Source organism: Myotis daubentonii, chromosome 7 (assembly GCF_963259705.1).
Source record: "Myotis daubentonii chromosome 7, mMyoDau2.1, whole genome shotgun sequence".
Classification (NCBI taxonomy): Eukaryota; Metazoa; Chordata; class Mammalia; order Chiroptera; family Vespertilionidae; genus Myotis; species Myotis daubentonii.
This window is the reverse complement of record NC_081846.1, coordinates 22,912,669-22,937,907: the sequence shown is the minus strand read 5'-3', so window position 1 is coordinate 22,937,907 and position 25,239 is coordinate 22,912,669. Positions and strand designations below refer to the sequence as shown.

Sequence of the window (25,239 nt, the reverse complement as noted above, 5' to 3'; positions counted from 1 at the left end):
GAAGGAAGCACTTTGACGGTCAAGGTCGCACCCAGCCACACTGTTCCTGTCAAAGCTCTAATGTCCAGACCAGCCCTTGAGCTCCCACCGGGGGGAACCAGTTCTCTGGCCCAACGGTACCCATCCGCGCTCCACAAGCACACCCAGGCTCACCTCGCTCCAGCAGCTGCACAGGCTCAGAAGGGGGTGATGGTTTGCTGCTGCTCTTGATGGTGGCACTGAGCACCCGGAAAATGTGCCGAACCCCCTTACGCAGCCCTGTGGCTGACCATCCAGGCTCCCGCAGGCCCGTGGCCAGCGCTGTCCACTGGTCTGAGCCCAGCACCTGGTGCTGCACGGTGTAGGTCAGGGCGTCCGGGTCTGATGGGGAGGCAGCTGTTAGAGACGGGCATGGCTGGGGCGTGCCCTGCTCCACCCCCATTCAGTTCTTCAGGACCCAGGAACTCATCATCAGTCTGCTCTGAGGACCTGCCTCAGGGTCTCTTGTTGCTTCTAACTGCTCTCCATCTGTTCTTGCCCAACCACTGGCCTAGCCAGGCTAAGAGCCAACAAAGTGCCAGGCATGGGGTCCAGTTACAGGCATGGAGGGAGCTTGCCTTGTATCCCAGTTCCTTGTTACTATCTGAGGTGGGGAAACTGAGGCAGAGAGCAGGAAGAGGTCATGGACAGGGAAGAAGAGCATATTCCCGGGAGCACGACCCAGGCACCCAATCCCTCTGAGAAAGAGATGGGAATATGGTGGCTCCCTTTGTCCCCTCCTGACCTGGAGCTCCATCCACCATGCAGAGGAGGCAGTCAAGGCTGCTCCTAGCCATGCTCCCAGCACTCCGTCCACGCCCCACCCCTTATGCTTCCCTGGGCCTTGCCCTCCCCTCCTGGCTCCCTTGGCACCCTTGCCCGAGCCAGCCCTGCCCATGCCTCCAGCCCCACCACTCAGCCTTGTGTGGCTCTGACCCACCGATGGCCATGTCCAGACTCCTGGGGGGGTTCCATGTGAGGGTGATCATCCTCCCAGTCACAGCCACCACCTGTGGGGCACCATCTGGGGGGCCTGGAACCACATCTGAAAGCCAAAGGTCAAGCATCGGCCGAGGCTTTTACGTCCCAGTGGCTCTACAGGATCACCGGGCCTCAGGGGAGTGGGCTGGGGCAGGGGCAAGGCCAGACGGCTCCCCAGGGGATGGAAGGAAGAGAGCTGGTGCAAAGGCCCCCTTCACCAGCCACCTGGGTAGGCCAGAGGCTAGGCTGTGCATGCAGCTGGCTGGGAGGGTGCCTGTCTCACCTGTGACATAGAGGTGGGCGTAGCAGGCAGCTTTGCCCAGCTTGTTGGCGATGACACTCTTGTAGACACCAGCATGCTGAGGCCCCACAGCAGGGAACACCAATCGATGGACATCCCTGTCTGGGGGGGCGGGGGGGTAGGGAGGGACAGTAACATTGGGCCTGAGCTAGGAGAATACCTTGAGGGATGAGCCCATGCCACCCTAGACCTGGCCCTTCACCCCCACCCACTCAGGGAGGAAAGGAGAGAGAAAGAATAGCAGACAAGCAAGAAGAGTGTCCATCGTGTGGCAAACCCTAGGTCCAGACTGCCAAGTCTACACCTGCAGCCCTGGCCCCTCTTGTCTGTCCTTCCACACTTCAGGCCCTGCAGCTTCTTACCTTCCTCCCACACCATCCACCAACTGTTGACTGCCCCTCTTCTTCGCACCTCTGGGGAGGGTGTCACACCCCTGTGTCAAAGTTCTATCAAGGCTTTGTTCCTAGGGCCCTTCCCATGGCCACTGGCGGTCCCATGGCCAGCACAGAGCCCCTGAGAGCGCTCCACTAGTGCAGCCCACACTCCACCTACAGCACTGCATGTTGCATCTCAGCCTGGAAATCTTAAAGGCACCTACTGCACAGGCACCTACTGACAGCAGCCAGAGCACTCAGACTGAACTCCCACCTGGCCACATCCCCTGCTAGTCCTCCACCATCTGACCCTGACAAGCCAGCAGGTCCCTGAACAAGCCATAGGGGCTCCATCTTCAGGTCTTTGCTCACAAAATTCCTCCCTTCTGGAACATTCTTCTCTTACTAAGGCCTCCTTCTCCTTCAAGACATAGTTCAAGGGAGTGCCAGCCTGGGAAACCTCCTGTGCCATGACTGGGGGCCCCACTCTGCACCCCCATCCCTTCTCCCCTCCCCAGGACCTCCAGCAGAACCCACTACCTAGCATGCAGTAAGTGCCAAATATATGTATTACATTATAACCTCCAATGAGTGTTCTGCTATGCCAGCTACTTGACATACATTTTCCACCCCCATAATCCTTTCAATAACCCTGCAAAATTATCCTTATTTTGCCAATGAGGTCAGAGACATTAATGGACTTGTCCAAGGTCACATGGCTAATAAATGATGGAGCAATGGCTTGAACTTGGTTCCCTCTGAATTCAAAGCTCTGTCCCTATGCCGTGTTCCCAGAAAGATGATAAGGGGGCTGTCTCCAGCAGGGACAGGAAGAGGAAGAGGCCTAACTATCCTCATTCATATAAGGGCTATCCCCAAATACCCCTCCCTCCTCTTAGTGGTTATCTCCCATGGAGCAGTCACCCATTTATCTCGACTGAGACTATTTATAAAGGAAGAGAAACCAAGGGCCGCCACTGACCCCAGATACAAACAGAAGAGACGCCAGCTCAGATTCTGAGCCAGGCACCCACCCAGGGCCTCAAGCAGATGGAGAGATAGGAAGCCTGTGGGCTGAGCAGACAACTGCTGTGGTGGAGGGCAGAGGGGAAGGACCTCAGTGGTGGCACTGGAAATGGGCACGGCCGACAGGGAGCATCCTGGTTAGGAGGTGGGAGCCAGAGTCAGATGGTCCTTGCCTGCCTTTGAGCAAGTCCTTGATCCTCCGTAAGCCTCAATTTCCCCATCTTTAAACAGAAATAATAGTAGCTGCCTCACAGGACCGTGGTGAGATCATCCACGCCAGGCCTTTAGCACTCAGGGCCTGGCACACATGAGGCGCTGAGTTCTGTCACACTGCTGCTGTAAGAGGCGGCCATCATGTGGCACAGGGTGGCGCTGTCTGATGGGGGTAGGTGGCCCTTTCCACTGGAGACTCTGATTCCTTCGAGGGTGGAACTGAAAAAGTCCCATGGGAAACACCCCAGGCTGAGAGGACACAGTCCCAAATACATCCCTCTGTTTTCCTCCGGCTCCTTCTTTACTTGCTATTCATTAATAGCCTTGGCCAAGCATCCTCTCGGTGCCAGACACTGGCCACATGGGCCTTTTCACTGAAATTTCTCTGCTTTACCAATGGGAATGGCAATGGTGGCAAAATCAGTAGCAATAATCATAAGATGTGACACACACTGACCACTTGCTATTTGCCACGCCCTAAGTGTTAAATATGTACTTGCTGATCTAATTCTCTAACAAACCGATTACAGATGAGGAAACTGAGGCACAGAGGGGTTCTGTAACCTGCCCACGATCAGTAGCAGGCTGTCTAGTAAGTTTCTACGGAGCTACTGAGGTCCAGAGTTGTGACTCAGCAAGACGGGTGCTTGTGGGCTCAAGGCAGAAGGCGACCTCATAGCCTTTCTGGGCTCCCCTCCACTAGATGCCTCATCCTTGACGAGGCTAGAAAAGGAAGGCCTGAGGGTGAGCGCAGCAGAGGGCACCACAAGCAGAGAGGTGCTGGAGGGGACACTCCCCAGGGCCCCTTCCCCAGCACGTACACTGCATCATGCGCCGGTCATCACTGCTCTGGATACGGTGGCCATTGTGGAACCAGCTGATGGTGGGGTAGGGCAGGCCAGTCACCTGGCACTCCAGCATGGCCTCCTTGGCCAGTCCCACTTCCAGGTCCTGCAGCGGCCGCAGGAAGTCGGGCATGGACAGCCGCTCCAGCTCACCATGCTCTGGCTCCTCAGGGATGGATGGCATCTTCTCCAGCTTCGAGCTGCAAAAATCACAAAGCTGCCCAGAGTCCCAGAGCTTTGCCTCCTGTCACAGGCTGGGCTGGGGCCCCACAGAGGCAGCCCTGGCAGCTCCGGGCCCAGGCAATACCTGGGGCCAGTGGCGGCTGTCCGAGGCTCCTCCACATAGAGCTGGGCCGAGCAGTGGGCCTGGCCGTGGGTGTTGGTGGCACTGACTGCGTAGAGCCCCTCGTCCTCACTGCCCACATGGGCAATGTGCAGCGAGTGCAGCCCCCCATCCTGCCGCAGACGCAAGTTCTCACTCTCCTCCACGGCACGGCCTGGGGGGAGAGAGGGGGAATGCACAGCAGACTCAGAGAGGGGTCCTGCTCTCTGGCCCTTGGGGGTCCCCCAACATCTGCAGGGTGGAGGGCCATACCAAAATGAGTCCAGGTCACGGAGGGGGGTGGGGTGCCACTGATCTTGCAGTCGAAGCGGGCCGTGCGGCCTTCCAGCACCTCCAAGTCCTCCAGCAGCCGTGTGAACAAGGGCGCCAGTGAGGGCCGCACCGTCAGCCGGGCGCTGCAGGTCAGCTCATCTGCGGGAGGGATCAGCACTGGGGCATCAAAGGCCATGGAACCCCTGGCGCCCCGACCCACAGGCCCCCTGCCTGGGCCAGGAGCTGGAACCCAGCAAGGTCCCTAGGCACTGGAAGAGGCACTGGGCCTTCTCAGGAAGGTGGAGGTCGGCAAGGGTGGCAGAGGCTGCCATGGTGGCTAGGAAGACGATGGGTGTCCAGGGCCCCAGCCCGGCTCTCCCATCCTCCGCTCACCTTGCCCACCCAGGATGATGCTCAGCTCAGCAATAAGAGGGGCCTAGCCCTGACCGGTTTGGCTCAGTGAATAGAGCGTCGGCCTGCGGACTGAAAGGTCCCAGGTTCGATTCCGGTCAAGGGCATGTACCTTGGTTGTGGGCACATCCCCGGTGGGGGGTGTGCAGGAGGCAGCTGATCGATGTTTCTCTCTCATCGATGTTTCTAACTCTCTATCCCTCTCCCTTCCTCTCTGTAAAAAATCAATAAAATATGTTTTTAAAAAAAGAAAGAGGGGCCTAGAAGGCAAGCCTGTTTCCTCCCCTGCACCCCTTTTCCCTCCCCTTGGAATTCTCCTCTGCACCTGGGTTGTGCCCATACTTCCTCCCACCACCCCAGACATAAAGCACATGCCCCTTCCCCACTCCACTGCCCCACAGACAATCTTCTGGGGGAAGTGACAGCACCTGGTCCCTTCCTGCCTACAAGGTCCCTCCAGTGTCACCTTAGGTGCTCATTACCACAACCTGGCGAGGCATTGTCTCCTCCTCACACGAGGACGGGGACCAGGTCAGAGAAGTCATTCATAATACTAATGGCTGACATTTATTAGGTGGCACCCTTCGCCAGGCGCTGTGCTTTGTTCTTTACATTCATTATCTCATTAATCCTACCGATCCCCGAGCTAGGCATTATCATGATCCCGTTTTTACACATGAATAGTCTGAGCTCAGAGAGATGAAGTGACTTGTCCAAAGTCAGGTGGCTGGTATGCGACAGGGCAGGAACTGGACCCCACACCCAGGTTTGTCTGCCACACCTCAGCAGATGGGCTCCTACAGGAACAGCAGCTCACACCGACACGGGGGGCCCTTCCTGCCAGCTGCTGCCAGGTGCTGCTCTCGGTGCCACTCCAAGTGCGTTTACTGAGGCAGGTGTATGGCACCCTCTCCCATCTATCACTCTTCCCCCAGAATCTGTCCCCTCCAGGGACCTCCCTCCAGCTCTTGGGGGCCCGAGGCAGCCCTGGGGCCCAAGTGGGCAGTTACCTTTGGCCGTGCTGAGCTTGCAGGTGTAGACGCCACTGTCGTCCTCGTGCACGGAGGTGAGCAGCAGCTTGCATTTCCGACCATCGAAATGCATCTTGCATTTGAGCAGCGCGGGCTGCAGCAGGCGGCCACGGCACAGCCAGTCCACCTCCACGTCCGCAGGACCCGCCACCAGGCACTCAAACAGCGCCATTTCCCCGGCCCCCACGTCCACGTCCTGCAGGGGGGCCAGCACGGCCAGGGACCGGCTCTCAGGGTGTGCTGGGGGAGCGGCCACGGGGAGTAGGCACGCATGGAGCGGAGACACGGGGTGCGGGAGACACACACGCACACAGAGAGAGACAGACAGACACAGAGAGAGAGATGCATTTTGTTCCTTTGGAGACACAGGGAAAGCCCACCCTCACGGCTGGCCAGGCTCAGGCCTGGCTTCGGGACAGCAACCCCAGCTGGGCCGGGGGGGGGGGGGGGGGAACTCGGGAAGCGGCAGGAATCAAGGACTGTGAAACTGAGGGAAGAGACGGCGGCGGAAAATAATACCACACAGCACAGCAGCTGGGTACAAACTGGACTTTATTTGAACTAAGAAACAGGTACTTCTGAGTATCTCCACACGCTCTACAGGAGGCCCCTACCCCCACGTCAAGTCTGGCTAACTCCCTCGCTCCCAGACAGAGCCTCCCGGACTCTGTGCGTGAAAGGGGGAGCCCCAAGTGGGCCCTACACCTGCCCACAGCCAGGACTCAGCCGGGCCTCCTCGTCAGCGCAGGGCCGGGGCCTCTGGCTTCTGGCCCCTTGTGAAATAGTGTGGCACCGCTGAAAACCCATTCCTGGAATGGTCAGTGCTCTGCCCCCACTTCATGAGCTCCTTGTCAACAGCCCGACCCCTCTGGGCCCTCCACCTTGCAGGTGCTATGCCCTGTCTCTCCCCCTCTGCTTTATCCCACGCCAGCTTGGAGGCATCCTTTCCTAACTGTCACAGACACACAGACAGACAAACGGATAGACAGACAGGGCCTGTAGCAGTGGCAGCACATGCACTCACTGGGTGCTCCCCTGCAGGGAGAGACTGGGAAGGGGTCTTGATAGTCCTCATGGCCACCCCTTCCTGGCACTCAGTCCATGTGGGGGCTCCTAGCCAGCCCAGTCATATGTCCACTTGGGGAGGGAGGGGTCCACAGGGGCCCAGGGCTACCCCAGGATGCTGCACGGGAAAGGGAGGGGAGGGGAGGCTGGAACAGGGTCCAGGCCGGCAGGGTCTGTGGGCAGGAGGCAGTGAAACACAGCGAGGTCCGAGAGGTGCCTGAGACAGGGCGCGGCTCGGAGGGTAGCGGGGGGAGCGCAGTCGGCCCCCTGAGCTCACTCGCCTGTGTACAGACAAAAACCTCAGTCAGCAAGCGGCAGGTTAGTGCAGTACACGCACACGCACACGCACACACGCACACGCACGCAGCCTGGCTAGGCCCCCAGCACAGACAGCTGTCTCTCCAACTGCCAGGGCAGCACTGCCACGTTCGGCTACCCCAAGCGCAGCCCTGGGGTGGGGGGCAGGCAGCCAGCCAGAGGCCGGGGCCCTGGGTTTTCTGGGCAGGTAGAGGCCCTGGGCAACCAGGGGAGAGGCATTCACAGTTACCAGGAGCACCCCAAAACCTGAGAGATGTTGGGGAGAATTCCAAAGAGAGAGAAGCACCGAGACATGGGTTAGCACAGAGAAGCAGGGCAGACCAGACCCTGAAGGGGCAGGCGCAGGCCAGGGAATGGGGCCAGGCTGTGGGGATGGGGGTTGGGGGTGGGGATGGAAGAATTTAGAGACTGAGGAGGAGGCGACCCCAGGAACAGGAGGCACAGGGTCCGGTGACTGAGGCAGGCAGGGCCCATTGGGGCAACCATGACTGAGGGTCTGGGCTCCAGCAGGGTCTGGGGATCCTGGAAGCTCTCAAAACTGGCCTCTGCCAGGAAGCGGGGACGATGGCTGAGTGCGGAGCTGAGAAGGGGTTCCCAGCCCTGAACTGTCCACAGGGAAAAGGGAGGTGAAAGGAGAGGCAAATGGCCAGTCCTTGGGAAGAAAAGCACTGCCCCCCAGGGCAGGCAGCCTGGCTAGGGCCTGCCATCCCCGATGCCTGAAAGGCCCCCTACCCTTAGGCCCAACTCTGGGACCCGGCCCTCTCCACATTTCACAGCTCTGCTCACCCTGGCACCCCTGGGTCCCGGCAATGCTCCATGCCCAAGTCACTCCAAGGGCCCCTCCGAACGGGTCCAACCATCAGACATTCCCACTGCCACCCCCAGCCACAGTAGATTCTGCACAGCAATGAGAGGGGTAATAGGAGAGAGGGGAGTGGGTGTGAGGGAGGGCCCTGGGAAGGGCAAGGTGACAAAGGCATAGAAGAGTGGAAGGAGAGGATGGCTGGTGGCAGGAACAAGATCTCTGTCTGGCATCAGGAGCAGGTATGCCTGAGCATGGGGAAGGCAGTACTGGGTAGTAAGCTGAGCACTGGGCAAGTTGCCATGTGGCCTGGGAAAGTCACTTTCCCTCTCTGGACCTCAGTTTCCCCAACCACAACATGAGCAGCTAAAGTTGGGGCTCTGGAGGCCCTTTCAGTTCTGGCATCCCATAACTAAGGTTATGTGAACATTGGCTAATGGGCAGGAATGAGGCCAGGGCCAGATGTGTGTGTGTGTCGGGGGGGGGGTGTTCATGGGGAGTGGGATGTACTCACCTCGGACCTCCAGGCGGGCCTCGCACTGCCGAGCGCCATACTCGTTAACTGCTTTGCAAGTGTAGAAGCCAGCGTCACCCCGCTCAGCGGCCAGGATCCGCAGCCGGCACAGCCCACCCTCTGCCTCTTCCGCAAAGCGCCGCTTGTCTGGGCGCACGGGCTGGCGGTTTCTCAGCCTGTCAGAGGGGCAAGAACTCAGTCCCAGGGCCCAGGGTCCTCACCTGCACATGAGGAAGTGGGGGCAGAGAGCCAAGCTGGCCTCTCCTCCCTGCTCATCATTTGTCCCCTCCCCAGCTCTGTCCCACTGACCATGGGCACCCTGGGTTACAGATAGGTTTTCACCCTGACTCCGCATCCCACCTCCACCAGGAACTTCCGGATCACATCTGCCCACCTGGGTATCTCCTTTCTAGGAGCTGAACTGCACCTAGAGTGGCGCCATGCTCTTCAGCTCTTAATAGCTCTTAAATTTCCTCATGTCTTATTTTTATTTCTTTATAACGAACAGGTAGCTTCCCCACTTCCCCAAAGGGACATGAAATAACTTACAATGTTAAGAAATCACACTGGGGACGAGACAATCAATTAAAAATGAAAGTAGAACCCAAACCAATAAAAACAATAACCTGAGCGAACTAATCAAAGCTCCAGGCACCTGGGATGTAGCACCACAGATGAGGCCCGAATTTAACGCCGGGCTCTGGCAGCTCAGAAACAAATGGTTCCACCTGGGCTTAGCACAGGGCTGGGCGCAGAGAAGGCCTCAAAAATCAGCCTGTGCTCAACGACTGGGGGCGGGCAGCCTCCTCAGGGAGTGAGATGGCTCCAGGCTGTTCAGCCCAAGTGAACAAACCCCGCCCCCAGGAGGAAGTCCCCAGTGAGCCCTAAACGCAGGCGGGGACAGAGGCAGGGGCAGGTTGGGGGCGTGGCACCACTGTACCTGGGATGTGGCCCCCTACAGATCAAGGGAAAGTCCACCAAGGGCCCAGTCCCCTCTGCCCAGAGCCAGATCTCACAGGGCCAGGCCTGGGAGGAGGGGAGCTGGCAGTCGTGGTTAGCTGCTACTCACCAGGAGACCACTGGCTTGGGCTCCCCCTGCACACGGATGCTCATGGTAACATCTTGGCCTTCTCTTACTGACTGGTCCATAAGGGAGACCTGCAGGGAACCCCAAAGTGTCAGGGCCCAGCTGCAGCTCCTGGGCGGGTGGGAGGTCTGGGACAGAGGCCTCTTCCACCCCAGTCTGACCTAGACTGGCTCTCAGTTAATGGGGCCAAGCTCCAGGCTGTGCTAGAACCTGGTATGGCCCCCAAAACAAGAGGCCACACAAAGGAATGGAGGTACTCAGGAGGCTGAGGCTGGGCTCCGTGATCTGACCTTGAAGGTGGGGGGCGCCTTGGAGCCAGCATCTGAGGAGCGGCGGTTCTGGCTGGGACTGAGCTTCATGGTGGGGGGCTGGGGCCAGGTCTCCCCAGGCTCCGGGAACTCCTCTGGGGGGCTCAGGTACTCCTCGTCAGAGGTGATGGGGCTGCTGAAAGGGGATGTGGACCCACCTGGAGGAGAGACAGAGGAGAGACGGTGGCACACAGCGGGATGCCAGGAGAGGAAGGAGGGCAGAGAGACTGAGAGAGCTATACATCGATCAGCCTGAGATCAAGGACCTGATAAGGTCTGGAATGGGAGCCCAGGAGGTGAGACAACGGTTCCTGCAGGCTGGCCCAGCCCTGACCTCACTTCCCGGGGCTTGCTTGCTATGTGACCTTGCCAAGTATTTCCTTCCCTGAGTCCCTGAATCCTGCCACAGACTCTCCTAATACTGACCCTGCTGGTCCTCCTGAGCAGGGGAGCCAGAGGGAATGGCCTGGGGCCAAGGGTTCAGGCAGCAGAGGGGCCGCTCCTGGGCCTTGTGGGAGACGTGGAATTCCACTGAGCCCGGAACTCACACATTCCTGGCACAGAATCGCAGGCTCCTAATGCAGGTGGTTCACGTCTCTGGACCCCAGGGTGGCACAACTAGGACACCCGTATCTTGGGTGAACTGGGCCTAGTGCAGAGGAACACACACCTCAGACAAGCCCCATCCTGACCTCAGTGCCAGGGCCAATGAGGTGGCACTGTTCAGCCTGCCCTTCCCCCTCTCTGTTCTCAGCTTCCTGCCCCAGATACCCCAGGAGCACCTGTTGGCCCCAGACCTAAAGCATGGGCCCCCAAACTCTCAGGAGATGGGAGAGCAGAGTTTGAGTCATCCACAAAGAAAGGCAGCTGGGGAAGAGGAAGGGGCACCAGTGTGTCTTTGGGGGAGGGGTGTCTCCAGGGCCCTGACGCCCTCCCCTGCAACTGGCCAGGGGCCCAGCTTCACTGAGCTGGCTTCTCGCCGACTGCCAAATACAGACATGAATCTGCCACAGCCCCCTGGCCCCTCCTCCTGGTTCCCCCACCCCAAGTCCCCCACAGGGCTGCACCCCAACTCACCTGGAGACTCTGCCACACAGACCCCAGCCTGAGCCTGTCCCGAAGGCTCTGCCCTGGCACCAGGCCTTGCCGCTGCCTGCCCACTACCCACCCCGCCAGGTTCCCCAGAGAGCAAGAGCCCAGCCTGCCCAGCCCCACTCACTCGCTGACCCTGCTGAGGCTCTGCACGAGGTCCTGGGGGAGGGGAAGGGAAAGGTGGGGGCTGGCCTGGTGGGGACAGGCTGGGTGGCAGGCAGGCAGCTGGCTGGGGAGGTGGTGCCTGCTGAGACCACAGGCAGCCTGGGCCTGGAGTGGAGGGGGAGGAGAGGGGAGGGGCAGAGTGCAGGCGGCTGTATTTAGCCACCCTGCTCATTCCCAAGCAGCAGGATCTGCCTTTTCTCTCCTTACAGCTCCTGGACCCTGACAAGCACAAAGCCCCCTCAGTGGCGCCTCGATTCAAAGCGCCAAGGCCTTGGTCCCCAGGGGAAGATGGGGGTGGCACTGCATGCAGCATCCAAGACACTTGCCCTGACCCACTCATTTCAACAAGTCCACCAGAGGAGGCACGGAAGGCAAACAGGCCCTATGAGGCCCCTTGCTCTGACCAAACCACCGAGATTCCCAACAAGCCTCAAATGCTACGAGCCAGGCCACAGCCTGTTTTCTCTGGTGCTGAGAATCAGAGAACTCGGCTCCCAGAGAAGCCCCTCTCCGTCTGAGTGGATCCAGAATCCCATCTCTGTCTCCCCATCCTGCCGTGGCAGGTTTGGCCCGGCAGCCGCCACAGGACACTGGGCCTGTGCCCAACACTCTTCCTACGGGCGCTACCAGTTGGCAGTTGTCCCTCCCCTCATCCAGCCCCACCAGGGCCAATGGTCCGGAGGCAGGGGCTGCTTCCCCCACAGCCCCTCACTACCAGCACCCATCTGTATTTGGGGTGAGGAATGGGCTTGGAGACAGAGCAGGGGAGCAGGGGAGCTGTTGAGAGGTCACATGTCCTTCTCCCTCCTCCTATCACCCCTGCCCGGGGCCACATTCCCAAGCTATGACCTGTGTTTCCCATCACTGCCAGTGAAGGGGGGGGACTGGCAGAAGAGGGGGTTCACCATTCAGGCTGGCTGTCTTGAGGTGGGGGTGGGGAAGGAAGTCAGAATGGTCACTTGGTGAGTATCTGCTCCGGGCTTGCCATTAGCTGATGCTGAGATCACAGGCATGGCCTCTGAAGGCAGGCACCCCTCCCCTCTGTGGATCCTGGTGACCTCTTGAGTCACCTCCAGGTTGGACAGCGCTGAGGCCACTGGCCCAGGGAGGGAGAGGAGAGATTAAAGCTGATGGGTAAAGTTTGCAGGGATCCTCAGAGTCCTCTGGTGGTGGCTAGCGGAACAGCACCTTGGGGCATCCAGTGGCCAAGATAATCAGAGTCCTTCATGCACCTCAGAGAGGGGGCTGTCAGTGCAGCCTAAGCAGGAGGCTCAGGCTACAGAAGGGCCAGAACTGGGCCCCTCTGAAACAAGACCATGGCCCCCACCCCTCTGGACTCCCAAAATTGTGTGGCCAAGGAGGCTGATCAGGGATCTCTGTCTCCAGATCCCAGAGCTGCTACGGTTCCACACCAGGTTCTGGTACCACCCCTTTTCATTGGCCCCTCCACCAAAACCATCTTTGTAGCCAGTCCCTACATCCCAGCTGTGCTCCACCCACAAGGCCAGCTCTCACTGTGGGAAACAGTTACCCCAGCTAGGGAATGGGGAGCAGGTACCCCCCAAACCCGAGATGCACAAATGACCACCATGTAGGTGCTGCCCCTGCACACCCCACCACTGCAAAACACACTGACTCTGCATATGCCTGGCCTGTCAACACTGCTCCCAGGTCAGTCAAAGTACTGGCATTGGGGAGCCCACAAGTCAGGGTCACCATCAGGACAGGCGTCGCGTAAGGCCCTCTACCTCAGGGCTTCTCAGAATGGTCCTTAAACCACCCACAGCAGGACCACCTGGGAGCCTGTTTAAACTATAAATTCCTGGGCCTCACTCTGACGCCCCAAAATTAGATTTCTTAAAACAGAGGTCAGCAAATTGCATTTTCAAAAGCACCCCGTTGATTCTTATGCACATGAAAGTTTAGGGACCTACACAATCCCCATGTGAGAAGGAGGATAACCCTAAGAGGTGGTATTACTCAGTCCCATCTCACTCAGCCACCAAATTTCAGCACAGGGCTCTGAACCTCAGAGGTCTGGCTCCATAGCTCACGTGTTCCCACTATACCACCTGGCCTCCCACCTGTTCAAGGTCCCTCACTCTAGGGCAGTGGTTCACAAATTCACCATTCACCAGAATTACCCACAAAGCTCCTTAGAACACAGATTGCTGGGACCTGCCCTGAGTCTCTGATTCACTAGGTCGGTGCTGGAGCCGATGATGTGCGTCTCTAACACATTCCCTAGCCCAGTGGTCGGCAAACTCATTAGTCAACAGAGCCAAATATCAACAGTTACAATGATTGAAATTTCTTTTGAGAGCCAAATTTTTTAAACTTAAACTATATAGGTAGGTACATTGTTATTAACTTAATTAGGGTACTCCTAAGGCTTAGGAAGAGCTGCATGTGGCTCTTTGGCCCCTTGAATGTGGCTCTTCCACAAAATACCGGCTCTTCCACAAAATACCGACTTCTGCGCATGGGCCACGAAGTTTCAATCGCACTGTACGTGCGCGCCCGCACGTGGTATTTTGGGTCTAGGTCAGAGATGACGAACCTATGACACGCGAACTCATTTTTTTGGTTGATTTTTCTTTGTTAAATGGCATTTAAATATGTAAAATAAATATCGAAAATATAAGTGTTTGTTTTACTATGGTTGCAAATATCAAAAAATTTCTATATGTGACACGGCACCAGAGTTAAGTTAGGGTTTTTCAAAATGCTGACACGCCGGGCTCAAAAGGTTCGCCATCGCTGGCCTAGGTGATGCTGATACTCCTGGTCTGGAGACAACACTTTGAGGACCACTGCTCTATGGTCTCCTCTGTCCCCCAACCTCCACTCTCAGGCAGGTCCTCATTACCCTTTGCTGATGTGTGTCTCACCCAGCCTCTGTGTGTTATCCAGGTTGTTCCGGGGACTTGGAAAGTCCTGGGGATCTCTACCCCCCATTGTCAGCTCACACACAGACCTTGACTGTCCAGGAAGACCACCAGGTATGGCTGCAAGGGCTAAGAGTAGCCAAAGCACAGCCATAACCTGAGGAGCCTTCTGGCTGATGGGATGACAAGCCAGATACACACAGGACTATAAGAGCAAACAGGAACAAGGAAGGTGGCAAGAGAGGGGCAGAGAAGGCCACAGTAGTGAAGACAGTAGGACATTACTTTTGGCCCAGGGAAGAAGAGGGGACTGAGGGAAGGGGTGTATTAGAATGAAGACTTAGTTCCATTTAGGCAGAAAAAAAGCAATCCTGGAAGAGGAAACCATGGGAGCAAATGTTCAGAGGCAGAAAGCGTGTGCAGAGAACTGCAGCTCAACCCCTCCGGCTACAGAACTAGGTAAAGAAGAAATAAATGGGACGCGACCATGTTAGAGCAGGTCCCTCCCGCTGCCTCAGCTGCCTCCAGCCACCCTCAGATCAACTTCAGGTGCGGAAGGTGGAGGCCAGCTTCCGTGCCTTCCCTGAGGGCTAAGGGAGCTCCTTGAGGTGTCTGTGGAAGGGAGAATATGCTGGAGGTTCACAGCCTTGCACGTGGCCTGCCCGCTCACAGCCGACTGTCCACCCGCCACTGTCCCAGTGGGTTTCTCCAGGGGCAATTTGTTCAAGTGCCTGCTGTGCTAATCCCACCATGAAAGGGAGGGAAAAGGAGAAGAGTTGTGCTGAGAATGTTTTAATTTTGGTTTAAAAATAGACAAGGAAGCAGAGAGCATTTCACATGGTCAGCCTGACCTAGGCATGGAAGTGGTTCAGCTCTTACGTATGGTTATTTAGGATTGCTGTTTAAGATTGCCCCACGTTAGATCAGCGTTGGCACCCACAGTAAATTAGGTCCACGTTCCTCTGATAGGCTGTGTGTGAGGACCCCTGTTCTGAGGTAGCAGCCCTGGGGGACACCTGTTGGGGCAGACCTGCTCCTGCGAGACCGAAAAGGGGAGGAGGGCTGAGTCTAGGCAAGAGACCACACTGCTTTCTTTCGATGCTGTCCAGACCCCATCAAGGATGGGCCCTGGGGCCATGTGGCATTCTAAGATCCCTTCCACAGGCAGCCACTGACTTCATAAGGAAGAATCTGCCGGGGTCAGGGCCAGGCCAGGGGAAGGGGGCAGACAGGAGTGCCATAATTTCTTCCTTTCCTTTTATATTCATGACCTCCCCAAACCACCTCTTTTCTGTTGTGATCATGTCATCATACAGATGGGACCAAAATGAGCTTTGATAAGCCATTTCCTCTGGCCCAAAGGTCCTTAGCTGAATCTTCAGCTCTGCAGAGCCTCACAAATCTGACTGAGAAACCAGCTCAGGGGTTATGATCCTTGCTGTTCAGATGAGGACATGGTGGCCAGCTAAAGCGAAGCGGAGAGGCCAAGGTCTCTGCTGGAAAATATATGAGACCTGTGCTTGAGGGGAGGACTGACAGCAGCAGGACAGAGGCCTGGGTGCATGAAGCCACCATGTCCCCCTTCCTCCTGGCCAGAGCCCTTGGTGGGGTGAGCCAGCTGTGTGCACACAGGACCACCGTCACAGGGGCGGGGGAGGGCAGGAAAGGAAAGAAAACCCGAGGGCCTCGGCAGTCTCTGCTCCCACCCCCACCCCATGAGCTCATGAGCACAATTCTACCTGAACCCCGAGCCTCTTGAGTAGAGGAAAGGGGACAGTATGGTGCAGTGGTTAGGGATGCAGACTTGGGAGATCCAAGGGCAGCGCTTCAAATCACCACCCAGCTTCCCACGGACCCTATGCTCCCATGGCTGAGCAAACAGGGCAACCACTAGCCACTGAGATGATTTAAATGTACATCAATGAAAATGAAATAAAAAATCCAGCCCTTCAGTCACACTAACCACATTTCAAGTGCTCAAAACCCACATGTGGCTAGTGGCTACCATATGGGACTGTGCACGTATATAGTAGTTCTATCACAGAAATTCCTATTGAAATTTCTCTAGAGCTTTACTCTAGAGCACTTTGCTAAAGCTTTCCAAGTCTCAGTTCCCTCATCTGTAACATGGGCATAATAGAACCTACCTCACAGGGTGGATTAAATGTGAGAACCCAGTCAACAACAGGGCCTGATATATACAAAGTGCTCAGGAGATGCTAACTAGTCATGTTATTTTCATCTGCCATCACACTATGTTTATTTTTCCATAGGTGAGGATTTCACTCACCTCTTGCTTACAGCACCCCAGGCAGATTACAGATGCGAAGTAGACATGCTGGCCTCGGGCTATCTCTGTGTCGCTTTACTCTCCACATTTTCACCTTCCCATCTATAAACTGGGAATGTCACCACCCATCATGTCCCTCCAAGAAATACACAGCTGACCCTGAATAACAGGGGTTTGAACTGCAATGGTTCCTTATACACGAATGTTTCTCATTGATCTGAGCGGTTCAAACCCCCGTTGTTCAAGGGTCACCTGGCAGTTGGGAATCTGCCCACAGGGAGGGAGGCCCAACTAAAGTTAAATGAGGGTTTTCTACTACAATGGCAGTAAGTGCCCCTGACCCCCAAATTGTTCAAGGGTCAACTGTACATGTGTGACGTAGCTCAAGTAAGGGAAGAGATGTGAGAGGGTTTGGAAGAAAGCATATGGCACTCCACAAACACACGAAACTATTTCAAGAGACGTAGCACTTGGCACCCAGTTGGGACTCAATAAATGCCTGTGTGATGGATGCAGACAGCTGTGAAACGCTTAGCTTCAGCTAAGCACTTCTCACACCCTCCAACCCACTGTCCCGATACACACACCCTTTGGGAGCTCAACTCAGCAGTTATTCAGTGAGGTGGGGCAGGATGAGAGGGATCCAGGGCTGGGTGGGGCTGCCAGAGCTGGTGAGGACATTGTGCCCCCCAAACCACAGCACCAGGGTAACTACATTCTCTAGTTACCAATTCCCTGTTCCAATGGTTCCCAACCAGGAACTGAGATCTGTGAGCCCTCAAAAGCAGGTCCTGTTGGGGTGGGAACCCCAAGAGGGCACTGGGCAGCCAGTCCTGGTTACCAAAGGGGTTGGTGAGGAGCAAGAAAAGAAGGCGGTTCCACAAGGCCTCTTCCCAAAATACACTAGACACTCCCTCCCTCACCCTACTCCTACCCCACCCACAGCCACACTGCGGAACACCCTTCCCTAGCCCCCCTCCCACTCCCTAAAAACTCCAGGCCTGGGACCCCAGCCTTTGCCAAATGTCTGTGCCACCCACTGGTTCCGCCCATTCCTGCTGCTCTCCCGGTCCACTGGCCTCCATCCAGCTGCTCTGGACCAAACAGAGCCTTGTAGGGTAAGAAAGTCTGCTTCCTCCACAAGAGCTGAGTCTGGACCCACGTGCCTGCCCCTCAAGCCCTGGAGCCTGGAGCCAGTCTGACTTTCAGGAGCTATTCTCTGGGTGCACACCCTAGCTCCCCGGGGTGGAGAGGCACAGAGATGCTGTGACATCTGGGAAATATGGGGGGTTGGGGGCTGTGGGCCTAGCAAGGGCAGGGAGGAGACTCCAAGGGATAAACAGTATGAAGAAAGGAAAGAAATGGGAAAGACAGCTTCCCGAAGCTTTGAGGGAACCTGAGCTCCCGTGCACAACAGCATCACTTAATAATGCTAACAACTAGCATTTGTCTATAGCTTTACAGTTCATAAAGCTTGTTCACACATTTGCTTTCTTCCTTGCGAATAGTATAATTATCTCTGGTTTACAAATGAGGAAACTGAAACTGCAGGGAGGTTCAGCAGGCAAAGAGGAGTGCAGACAGCTGCCTTGCCCCAAGCCTCCTTCCCAACCATAAAAGGCTCCCAAATGGCCCTGCGCCAGTATTAGGGAACACCCCCCACCCCACTCCTTGCCAAACATCCAAGCCAGGTATTGACCAGAGTCCTGGACCCATGCCTGGGCCCCCTAAGCGGAGCTGGGAGCTGAATCAGAAGCAGATCCCAGAGGTGATGGAAGGAGGGAAGCACACAGTGGAGGGACAGTATGTTTCCTTGAGGTGGGAGGGGCCAGGGGAAGGAGAGAGTCTTAAATCTGAGCTTCTGGGAGGGGTCTGTCGGCTAAGACCTGCTCTTCTGCAAAGTGAGAGAGTTACAACCATAAGGATGTAAAGCAGGACTTGGACGCAGGTCAGATACCACCAAGAACTCCCTGATGGTGGATGGTGACGGTGCCGAGGCCCTGACCCACAGCAAGACAGGCTCTGCAATCTTGTCACCAGCAGGGCTGAGTGAAAGAAGGGACAGAACAGCGTGTTCTCTCGCCCCTCCTGGCATGCCCACCCCTCCCGCTGCCAGTCTAAATCCCAGCCTCCTTCAGGGCCCTCATGTCTCTCCATCGAGCATCCCACAACACTGACCAACTGCTCGACTCTCCTAGGGACAGGGTTGAACTGCCCTGCACTTTCTTCCAACCTACGTCCTCTGGTGGAGGGTCATCACCCAGCGTAATCTCCTTGAGGGTTGAGTCTGCATCTTTTGCTTCTGGAATGCCCCTTCCCCAGCCTCAATTCCTCCCACCCCCACTGCCCAGGGTCAACACATTGTTGGGCCCAGTGACCTGAACGAGTTGAACAGGCCATGGCCATGGACATGGACACCAGTCCAGCCCTACCCTGAACCTGAAAGCAACTGGGCTTAAACCCAAAGGAAGTAGCCTGACACCAAGTGAGGACTTTCATAAAAATAGAAAACAGGGCAGCCTCAGCCACTGCCACCTCCCAAGAAGTGGTCTCAGCTGGACCCTCTTTAGAGCTTTGGGTTCAACGGAAGGAACAAGGGAGGGAGGAAAGCACTTAAAAGCATCTCTCTTAAGGGAGCAGGGGGGCTGCTCTAGAGAGGAAATGACCTCAGAGGTTCCTGATGGTTTTTAAGCCCTTTGAGCAGGGAGGTTCTTTTTCTCTGAGACTCACGGATAATTTGCTTTCCCCATAGGGCCCTGTTCAGGGAAATGCCATGAAAGGATGGCATTTAGAGGATGTCTAAAGACAAATTTCAGGGACTTCATGAATTGGCCAGCCTGCTGTGTGCCTTGGGAATTTGGCCTCGGCCCTGAGGCCAAGGCCATTTAAAATGCTTCCACCGGAGCAAGGGACACAAGAACAAACTGCGCAGTGGTTGAAAGTTGAGCTCTAGGCTGGGAGGGGAAGGGGACCTGGGCCTACAGGGAAGGGTCACTGCTCACCCCACCCGGCCCTGGGGCCCACAGGCTCCCTACCAGGTCTCACAGCCAGCGTGGCAGCGCAGCTGGCCTGGCCCAGCTCATTGGTAGCGATGGCCGTGTAGTTCCCGGCATCAGCCGACCGGGCCTCCCGAAGCAGCAGGGTGTGCCGCTCGCCCTCCGCCCGGATGAGAAGGTGGCCATCACTGCGCAGCGTGGACCCGTCCTTCTGCCAGGACACTGGGGGGAAGCAGCAGGGGGCCCAGTCACCATGGCCCACTGGGACAAATCTCCCCCCAGCCCCCACCCGACACAGAGCCCAAGCCTCTCCTCCCCCCACCCTAGGGAATTTGGAGGACTCCCCTCACTCACAGAAGCCCAGGCCTGCCCTCCCCTTTCTCAGGGGATTCTGGGGAAGCTCTAACACATGCAGGAGTCAGGACAGCCCAGCCCGGGAGCAGATGAGCTTCCCTCTTCACCCATCCCTCCCTGTCTCAACCTTAGCCAGGCCCCAACTCTGGAGCTCACCTTGGGGCGAGGGGTTGGCGGTGATGATACACTTGAGCAGCACATCCGCCCCTGGGGCCACCACCGCGTCCTGCAAGGGGATCTCAAACACAGGGGCCTCCAGGGGCTCTTCTCCAGCAGACACGTAAGAGTCATCCGAAGACTCTGCCAGAGACACGGGTGACAGGGTAAAGGGATATGGTCCTATGGAGATGACTCGGGGATAGAGGCTGTGATGGCAGCCCTGCAATTTAGAAATCCAAACCCAGAGAGAGGGGCTTCTAGAAGGTGGGGGTTGGGGAGCAAAAAACCTCTCTCCTGAATGTCCTGAGACAGGGAAGAAAGATAGAAAGGGGGTTCTCAAGCAGGACAGGGCATCCAGGACTCTGCATTAGTTTGTCTGCTCTTCAACCTCAGCCACAGGGTTGTTTCTGGAGGAAGGCAGGAGCCCTGCCACATCTTTACACAAATCAGGGGTCAGGGATGGTAGGTCATCCCTGTGCAAGGCACGCTGAGGGGCACAAGATACTACAAGTTTCCATACAGACAGAAGACAAGGTAATAGCAACCTGACATGTAAGTAATAATAGTGATGTCACAGGGCAACATGGGATGTACTGTCATATTAGTGATGCCGCCCTATAGCCGTCTGAGAGGCCCCATGAAAATCGGCTTTGATTTTGTCCATTCATCAAACAGTAACACTGCATACTAAGCTCTGCTTGGCACCAGGGCGATAAGAGGAAATAAGACGTGGTCCCTGCTTACGGGACGCTTGTACACACAGAGCTCTCTCTGGGCATTTCTAACTCTGACGTCTACAAGCTAGATAAAGCACAGTGCCAAAAGAGCAGTGATGATCCCAATTATGCTGTCTTCTGGCGACATAAACCGGCAAATTAGATAACCTCTCTGTGCCTCAGTTTTGTTATCCGTATGATGGAGCTGATAAATAATACCCAATATCTCGCAAAGCTGGCATACAGATTAAGTTAAAATAACACCCCTTAGCCGAAACCGGTTTGGCTCAGTTGACAGAGCGTCGGCTTGCAGACTGAGGGGTCCCAGGTTCGATTCCGGTTAGGGGCATGTGCCTGGGTTGCGGGCACATCCCCGGTAGATGTGCAGGAGGCAGCTGATCGATGTCTCTCTCATCGATGTTTCTAGGTCTCTATCTCTCTCCCTTCCTCTCTGTAAAAAATCAATAAAATATATTTTTAAAAGAATAACACCCCTTAGGCACCCAGTTAACAATGCCTGGGACATGGCTGTGCATGTGCAATAATGATGGCTAGTAGAACAAGGTTCAGGGGCCTAACCATCTCTAGAAATTTTGGGGCGGTAATACTTTAATGAAAAATAAAGTGATTCTGCTGAAGAAAAATACTGGGTGGTAAGTGCAATGAAAAAGACATACAGGGTCTCTTGGGAGCGGTGTGTAGGGGCCTCTGGCCTGGGGAAGCAGCAGCGGGTGGGAGCGAGTGAAGGATGGCTTCCCCTGCTTCAGCCCAGGAGTGGGCCCCAAGCTGGTGTTCAGGATGAGCAGAGTTAGGGGCCAGGGCAGTCTGGCTCTTGGCCATCACCCACAGGAAGATTGGGAGACCACACACAGGCTGGCAGGTGACCACAGTCAGCTCAGCGATGCAGGGACTCAAGATTGGGAACAAAGAGGCTAGAAGGAGAGGCTGGGTTAGGCCTTAGTGGCCACAGATGGGTCCGGGGATGGTGCCAGGATGGGGAGGGCAGAGATGAGAGTTGGCTGATCCAGAGCTTTCCTGTAACAGGGACCTAACCAATTACACTGGTATATTGAGACAGGCTTCCATCTCGACCCCCACGGAGGGGTGGTGTGGGGAGGAGCTCCTTAGATTTCCACCAGTGCCTTCCATCAGTTAGGTCCTTAACCCAACAGACTAGCAGGCCCCTAGACCCAGAGGGCCTATGGCAGGCATCTGGGCACTGGGTTTCTGCTCACACCTCAGCCTCGCCTCCATAAGAACACAAACACTCTAAAAAACACAACACACACACACACTATCTCACCAGCAGGCAGGTTTTAGCACATCAACCTTCAAAACTTTCACTCAGACTTGTGCTTGAGTCCATTCCTGCCCCGGGAGACCATATCCTAGCAGCCTCCTCTCCCCAAACACCCTCCCACCCAAGTCCCAGCACCTTCTCAGTGGTGCTTCTGGAGGCCTTACCAAGCTCAGGCGAAGTGGGCCGGGCCCTGCGACCTCTGCCCTGGCTGCGAGTCCCTCTGCGGTCCCAGGCCCCCCAGGGACCATCCTCCTCGGGCCCTCGGCGCGGCCTCTTCTCGGCCTCAGGCCCCGCCCTGCTCTTTTCCGACGCCTGGGGCACAGCAGCGCCCTCGGGGCCCGGCGTGGCCCAAGGCAGGAAGCGCACGGCTTGTGCCGGGGGCTCCCGCTTCCGACCCGGAGGGGCTTTTGTCCTGGCCTCGGGGGCGTCGCCCGGGGCGGGGGGCGGCACGGGGCTCCGGCACTCCTGGATGGTTCTGCCCCGGGTGAGCGGGAACTGGTCCCGGCGCCTGACCTCCTGCTGCGGGCCTTCCCCCAGCTCTGTCCTGCCGGCCGGCCCGCGGCTCTGCGGCCTCCCCGGCTCATCCCCGGACCTCCCCGCGACGCTCGGAGCGGGAGGCTGGGCGGCAGGGCTCACGGCGCGCGAGGTCTTGGGGGTGGAGGGCTGCGAAAAGAGCGGGGGCTCGCCGGGCTCCCGGGGGGACGGCGCGCGCTGCAGCGTGGCGCGCAGGGACTCGTGCGAGCGCACCAGCTCCTCCCGCGACATGGAGCGGCGGATGCGGCCCAGCTCCTGGGCGAAGCGCAGCTCGAGGTCGGAGGCCGGGCTGCGCTGCCGCGTGCGCTCGTCCAGCGAGGCGGCCTTCTGCTGGAACAGGCGGCGCCGCTCGGCCACGCTGCCCGCCGGCGCCCGCAGCTCCTCCTGAGAGGCCCCGGGCGAACCCCACGAGGCATCGCCGTGGGACTTGGGGTGCTCCAGCGAGCGGGCCTTGCGCAGGGGCACCCAGGGCCGCAGGGGTGCCGGCGGCGAGTCGCTGCGCTCCAGGCTGCGCCGTCGCTCCTCGAAGAACTGCAGCTTGTCCAGGATGCGCGAGCCGGCGCGCACCAGCCGCGGCGAGCGGCCCAGCGCCGACAGGCGGCCCGAGGCCTCGCTCAGGGGCGTCTGGGGCCGGGACTCGGCCGTGCCCGCCAGCGAGGGCCCCGACGACTTGGCCTTCTTCCCTCGCTTCTCTTCGGCGGTGGCGTCTTCGGGCAGCACAGGATCCTGAGCGCGCCGGTGGGGCGCCGTGGGGGTGGCCGGGGGCTGGGCGCCGGGCCCCGGCGGGGGCCGCTTACCCACCCGAGGGGACGGTGGGGGCAGCAGCGCGGATTTGGAGGGAGGCGGCAGGGCCGGGCGACGAGGGGCTTCGCTGGCTGGCTGAGGCTGAAGGTCGGGCTCCTCTCTGTGCAGTCCGCTCTGCGGGACGCTGCTGCGGAACCGAGACCAAGAGGGTAGAAGCTTCAGGCGGCCTCCCCTCCTAGACCCTTAGCTCGGGACAGGGATTGGCGGTGGGACATGCGGGAAGGCTTGGGGTGACATGGGCCAGACCACCACCCCTCCCCGCAAAGAGGAAGGTACAGCCAGGGCAGGTGCGGTGCTGGGGAGAGGCGGCGGCTCAGGCACCGGGAGATGGGGCTAGTGACTGGGTCCAGGTAGGACTCAGCCCCAGGCGCTCGGGCCAGCCCCTCCCCCCAGCCCTGGAAGCTGGGGAACAGCGGAAACAAAACGGAGCGGTGGGAGAGAAAAGAATGAGGTTTAGGACCCAAAGGATGACGTGGTGAGGAAAGGCAGAAGGGGTGCACCGGGAGGGGCCCTCTCAGGAATGCAGCCTCCCACCCATTCCTGCCCCCAGCTGCCCCCCACAGTCCTGCCCATCCTCCGCAGGACATGGCGCCTTCACAGCGGCCCCAGAACAGGCACCAGCCTTTCAGCCTTCCTTCCAGGAGCATCGCTCCATCCCTGGGGTTACCTAACACCAGCTCTGACCTGAGTCCAGTACTGAGAGGACACAGCAGGTGGTAGCAGGGGTCCCTAGGGTAGGAGGCTAGGATGCCCAGGTTCCCATTCCATTTCATCAGTCTGCCCCCAGTGCAGGCCTTTGACTTTGTCCTGCGCCTGGGGACGTCACCTGAGTCCTTGGAACTCCCCGGAGAAGCACAGAGGCTCCCCAAAGGGGTATGCTCAGAAATAACTCAGTTCAGAAATAACTACTGCGTGGGCCCGAGTTGGGAGTGCCGGCGAAGAGGAGATGGGAAGGAGCTGGTCAGTCCAGAGTACACCTCTCACCTACAGAGCTTTGAGGGCCAAGAGCTGGGCCTCAGTTTCCCCCACCTGGACCCTTGCTAAACATAAAGATTAATAAGAAAGGGAATCTGAGATGTTAGCATCTCACCTGACACATTAGAGAGCTGAATACAAAGTATGAAATGACTCACTGAGTACTTATTGTGTGCCAGGCATGTGCTAGATGCTTTAAATGCACTGAGTCATTTAATCCTCACAGCAACCCTTTCAGATGGGAACTGTTACAGGCCCATTTACAGATGAAGAAACTGAGGCTTATAGAGGTAAACGTGCCTTAGCAGGGCGAGACTGCTAGGAAATGGTGCTAGGATGGAAAGCCAGCGAAGTCTGACTTGTGAGCCCTTGCTCCCTCCAAAATGTCTGGGATTCTGGGGGCACAGAAGGGAGGAGAAATAGGGTACCAGCCACAAGCATAAATTCTAAGGATGTTTTAGACTACCTGGGTCAGCAACCTCCACTGTAGACCTCACCTCTGACCCGGGGGTGGGGGTGGGAGGGGACATGGGGATGGCAACCCATAGTGCCCTGAGGGCGCAGAACCTCAGCCAGCCACCTGAAGGGAATCTACTCTACAGCACAGTCCCTGAAGAATGGCCCATGGGAACTGGGTGAGGCAAGAGAGAAATTGGGACAGCAGAGGAGGCCTCTTGCCGGCAGATTCTAGCTCCAGGCCAGCCTCTGTACCACAGACATCACTAAGGAAATGGGTTCCTCGAAGTTGCCATAGCAACTCCAGGCTCTGGCTGGAGCCTGGCAAAGACAGGCAGGGAAGGAAAAGGCAAGTCCAGGGCACAGGAGCACCTGGCTAATGCCAATCAGATAAAGCAAGGGAGCCTCTCCTGCCCCTGCCCCTGCCCAGACCTCTCCCTTACCCACCACTAGCCGTTCAAACCTCCTTACCCACAACAGGCCCCTTCCTTCTCTTCCATGATGATCCCACCCCCCCCCCCAACACACCCACACCCATCACAAATCATGCCCCCTGTCTGCTCCCCAAATGCCCCCAATACATCTTTCACCAGCCATTCCCCTCTTCTACCATAGCACTCT

At 57.4% G+C, this 25,239-nt stretch overlaps 1 protein-coding gene across 15 annotated transcripts in view; it reads right to left on the bottom strand.

Moving 5' to 3' along the window:
* The window catches only part of SPEG (striated muscle enriched protein kinase), a 56,259-nt gene that overhangs the window by 19,859 nt on the left and 11,161 nt on the right, over positions 1-25,239 (bottom strand). For 12 of the 15 annotated variants that reach the window (XR_009453758.1, XM_059703265.1, XM_059703267.1 and 9 more), the window contains 13 exons: positions 22,014-23,314; positions 19,831-19,974; positions 19,360-19,542; positions 9,872-10,047; positions 9,564-9,652; positions 8,495-8,670; positions 5,775-6,035; positions 4,354-4,512; positions 4,066-4,255; positions 3,735-3,958; positions 1,283-1,402; positions 959-1,063; positions 154-360 (listed from right to left, as the gene is read on the bottom strand). Coding sequence is in view for 14 of the 15 variants with exons in the window: in XM_059703265.1 (XP_059559248.1) it covers positions 154-360; positions 959-1,063; positions 1,283-1,402; positions 3,735-3,958; positions 4,066-4,255; positions 4,354-4,512; positions 5,775-6,035; positions 8,495-8,670; positions 9,564-9,652; positions 9,872-10,047; positions 19,360-19,542; positions 19,831-19,974; positions 22,014-23,314 (3,335 nt within the window). In the remaining variant the exon portion in view is untranslated. Of the gene's footprint in view, positions 1-153; positions 361-958; positions 1,064-1,282; positions 1,403-3,734; positions 3,959-4,065; positions 4,256-4,353; positions 4,513-5,774; positions 6,036-6,337; positions 7,142-8,494; positions 8,671-9,563; positions 9,653-9,871; positions 10,048-10,966; positions 11,430-19,359; positions 19,543-19,830; positions 19,975-22,013; positions 23,315-25,239 lie in introns of those variants that run through there. The other 3 variants (XM_059703254.1, XM_059703264.1, XM_059703266.1) reach the window with 3 other exon arrangements.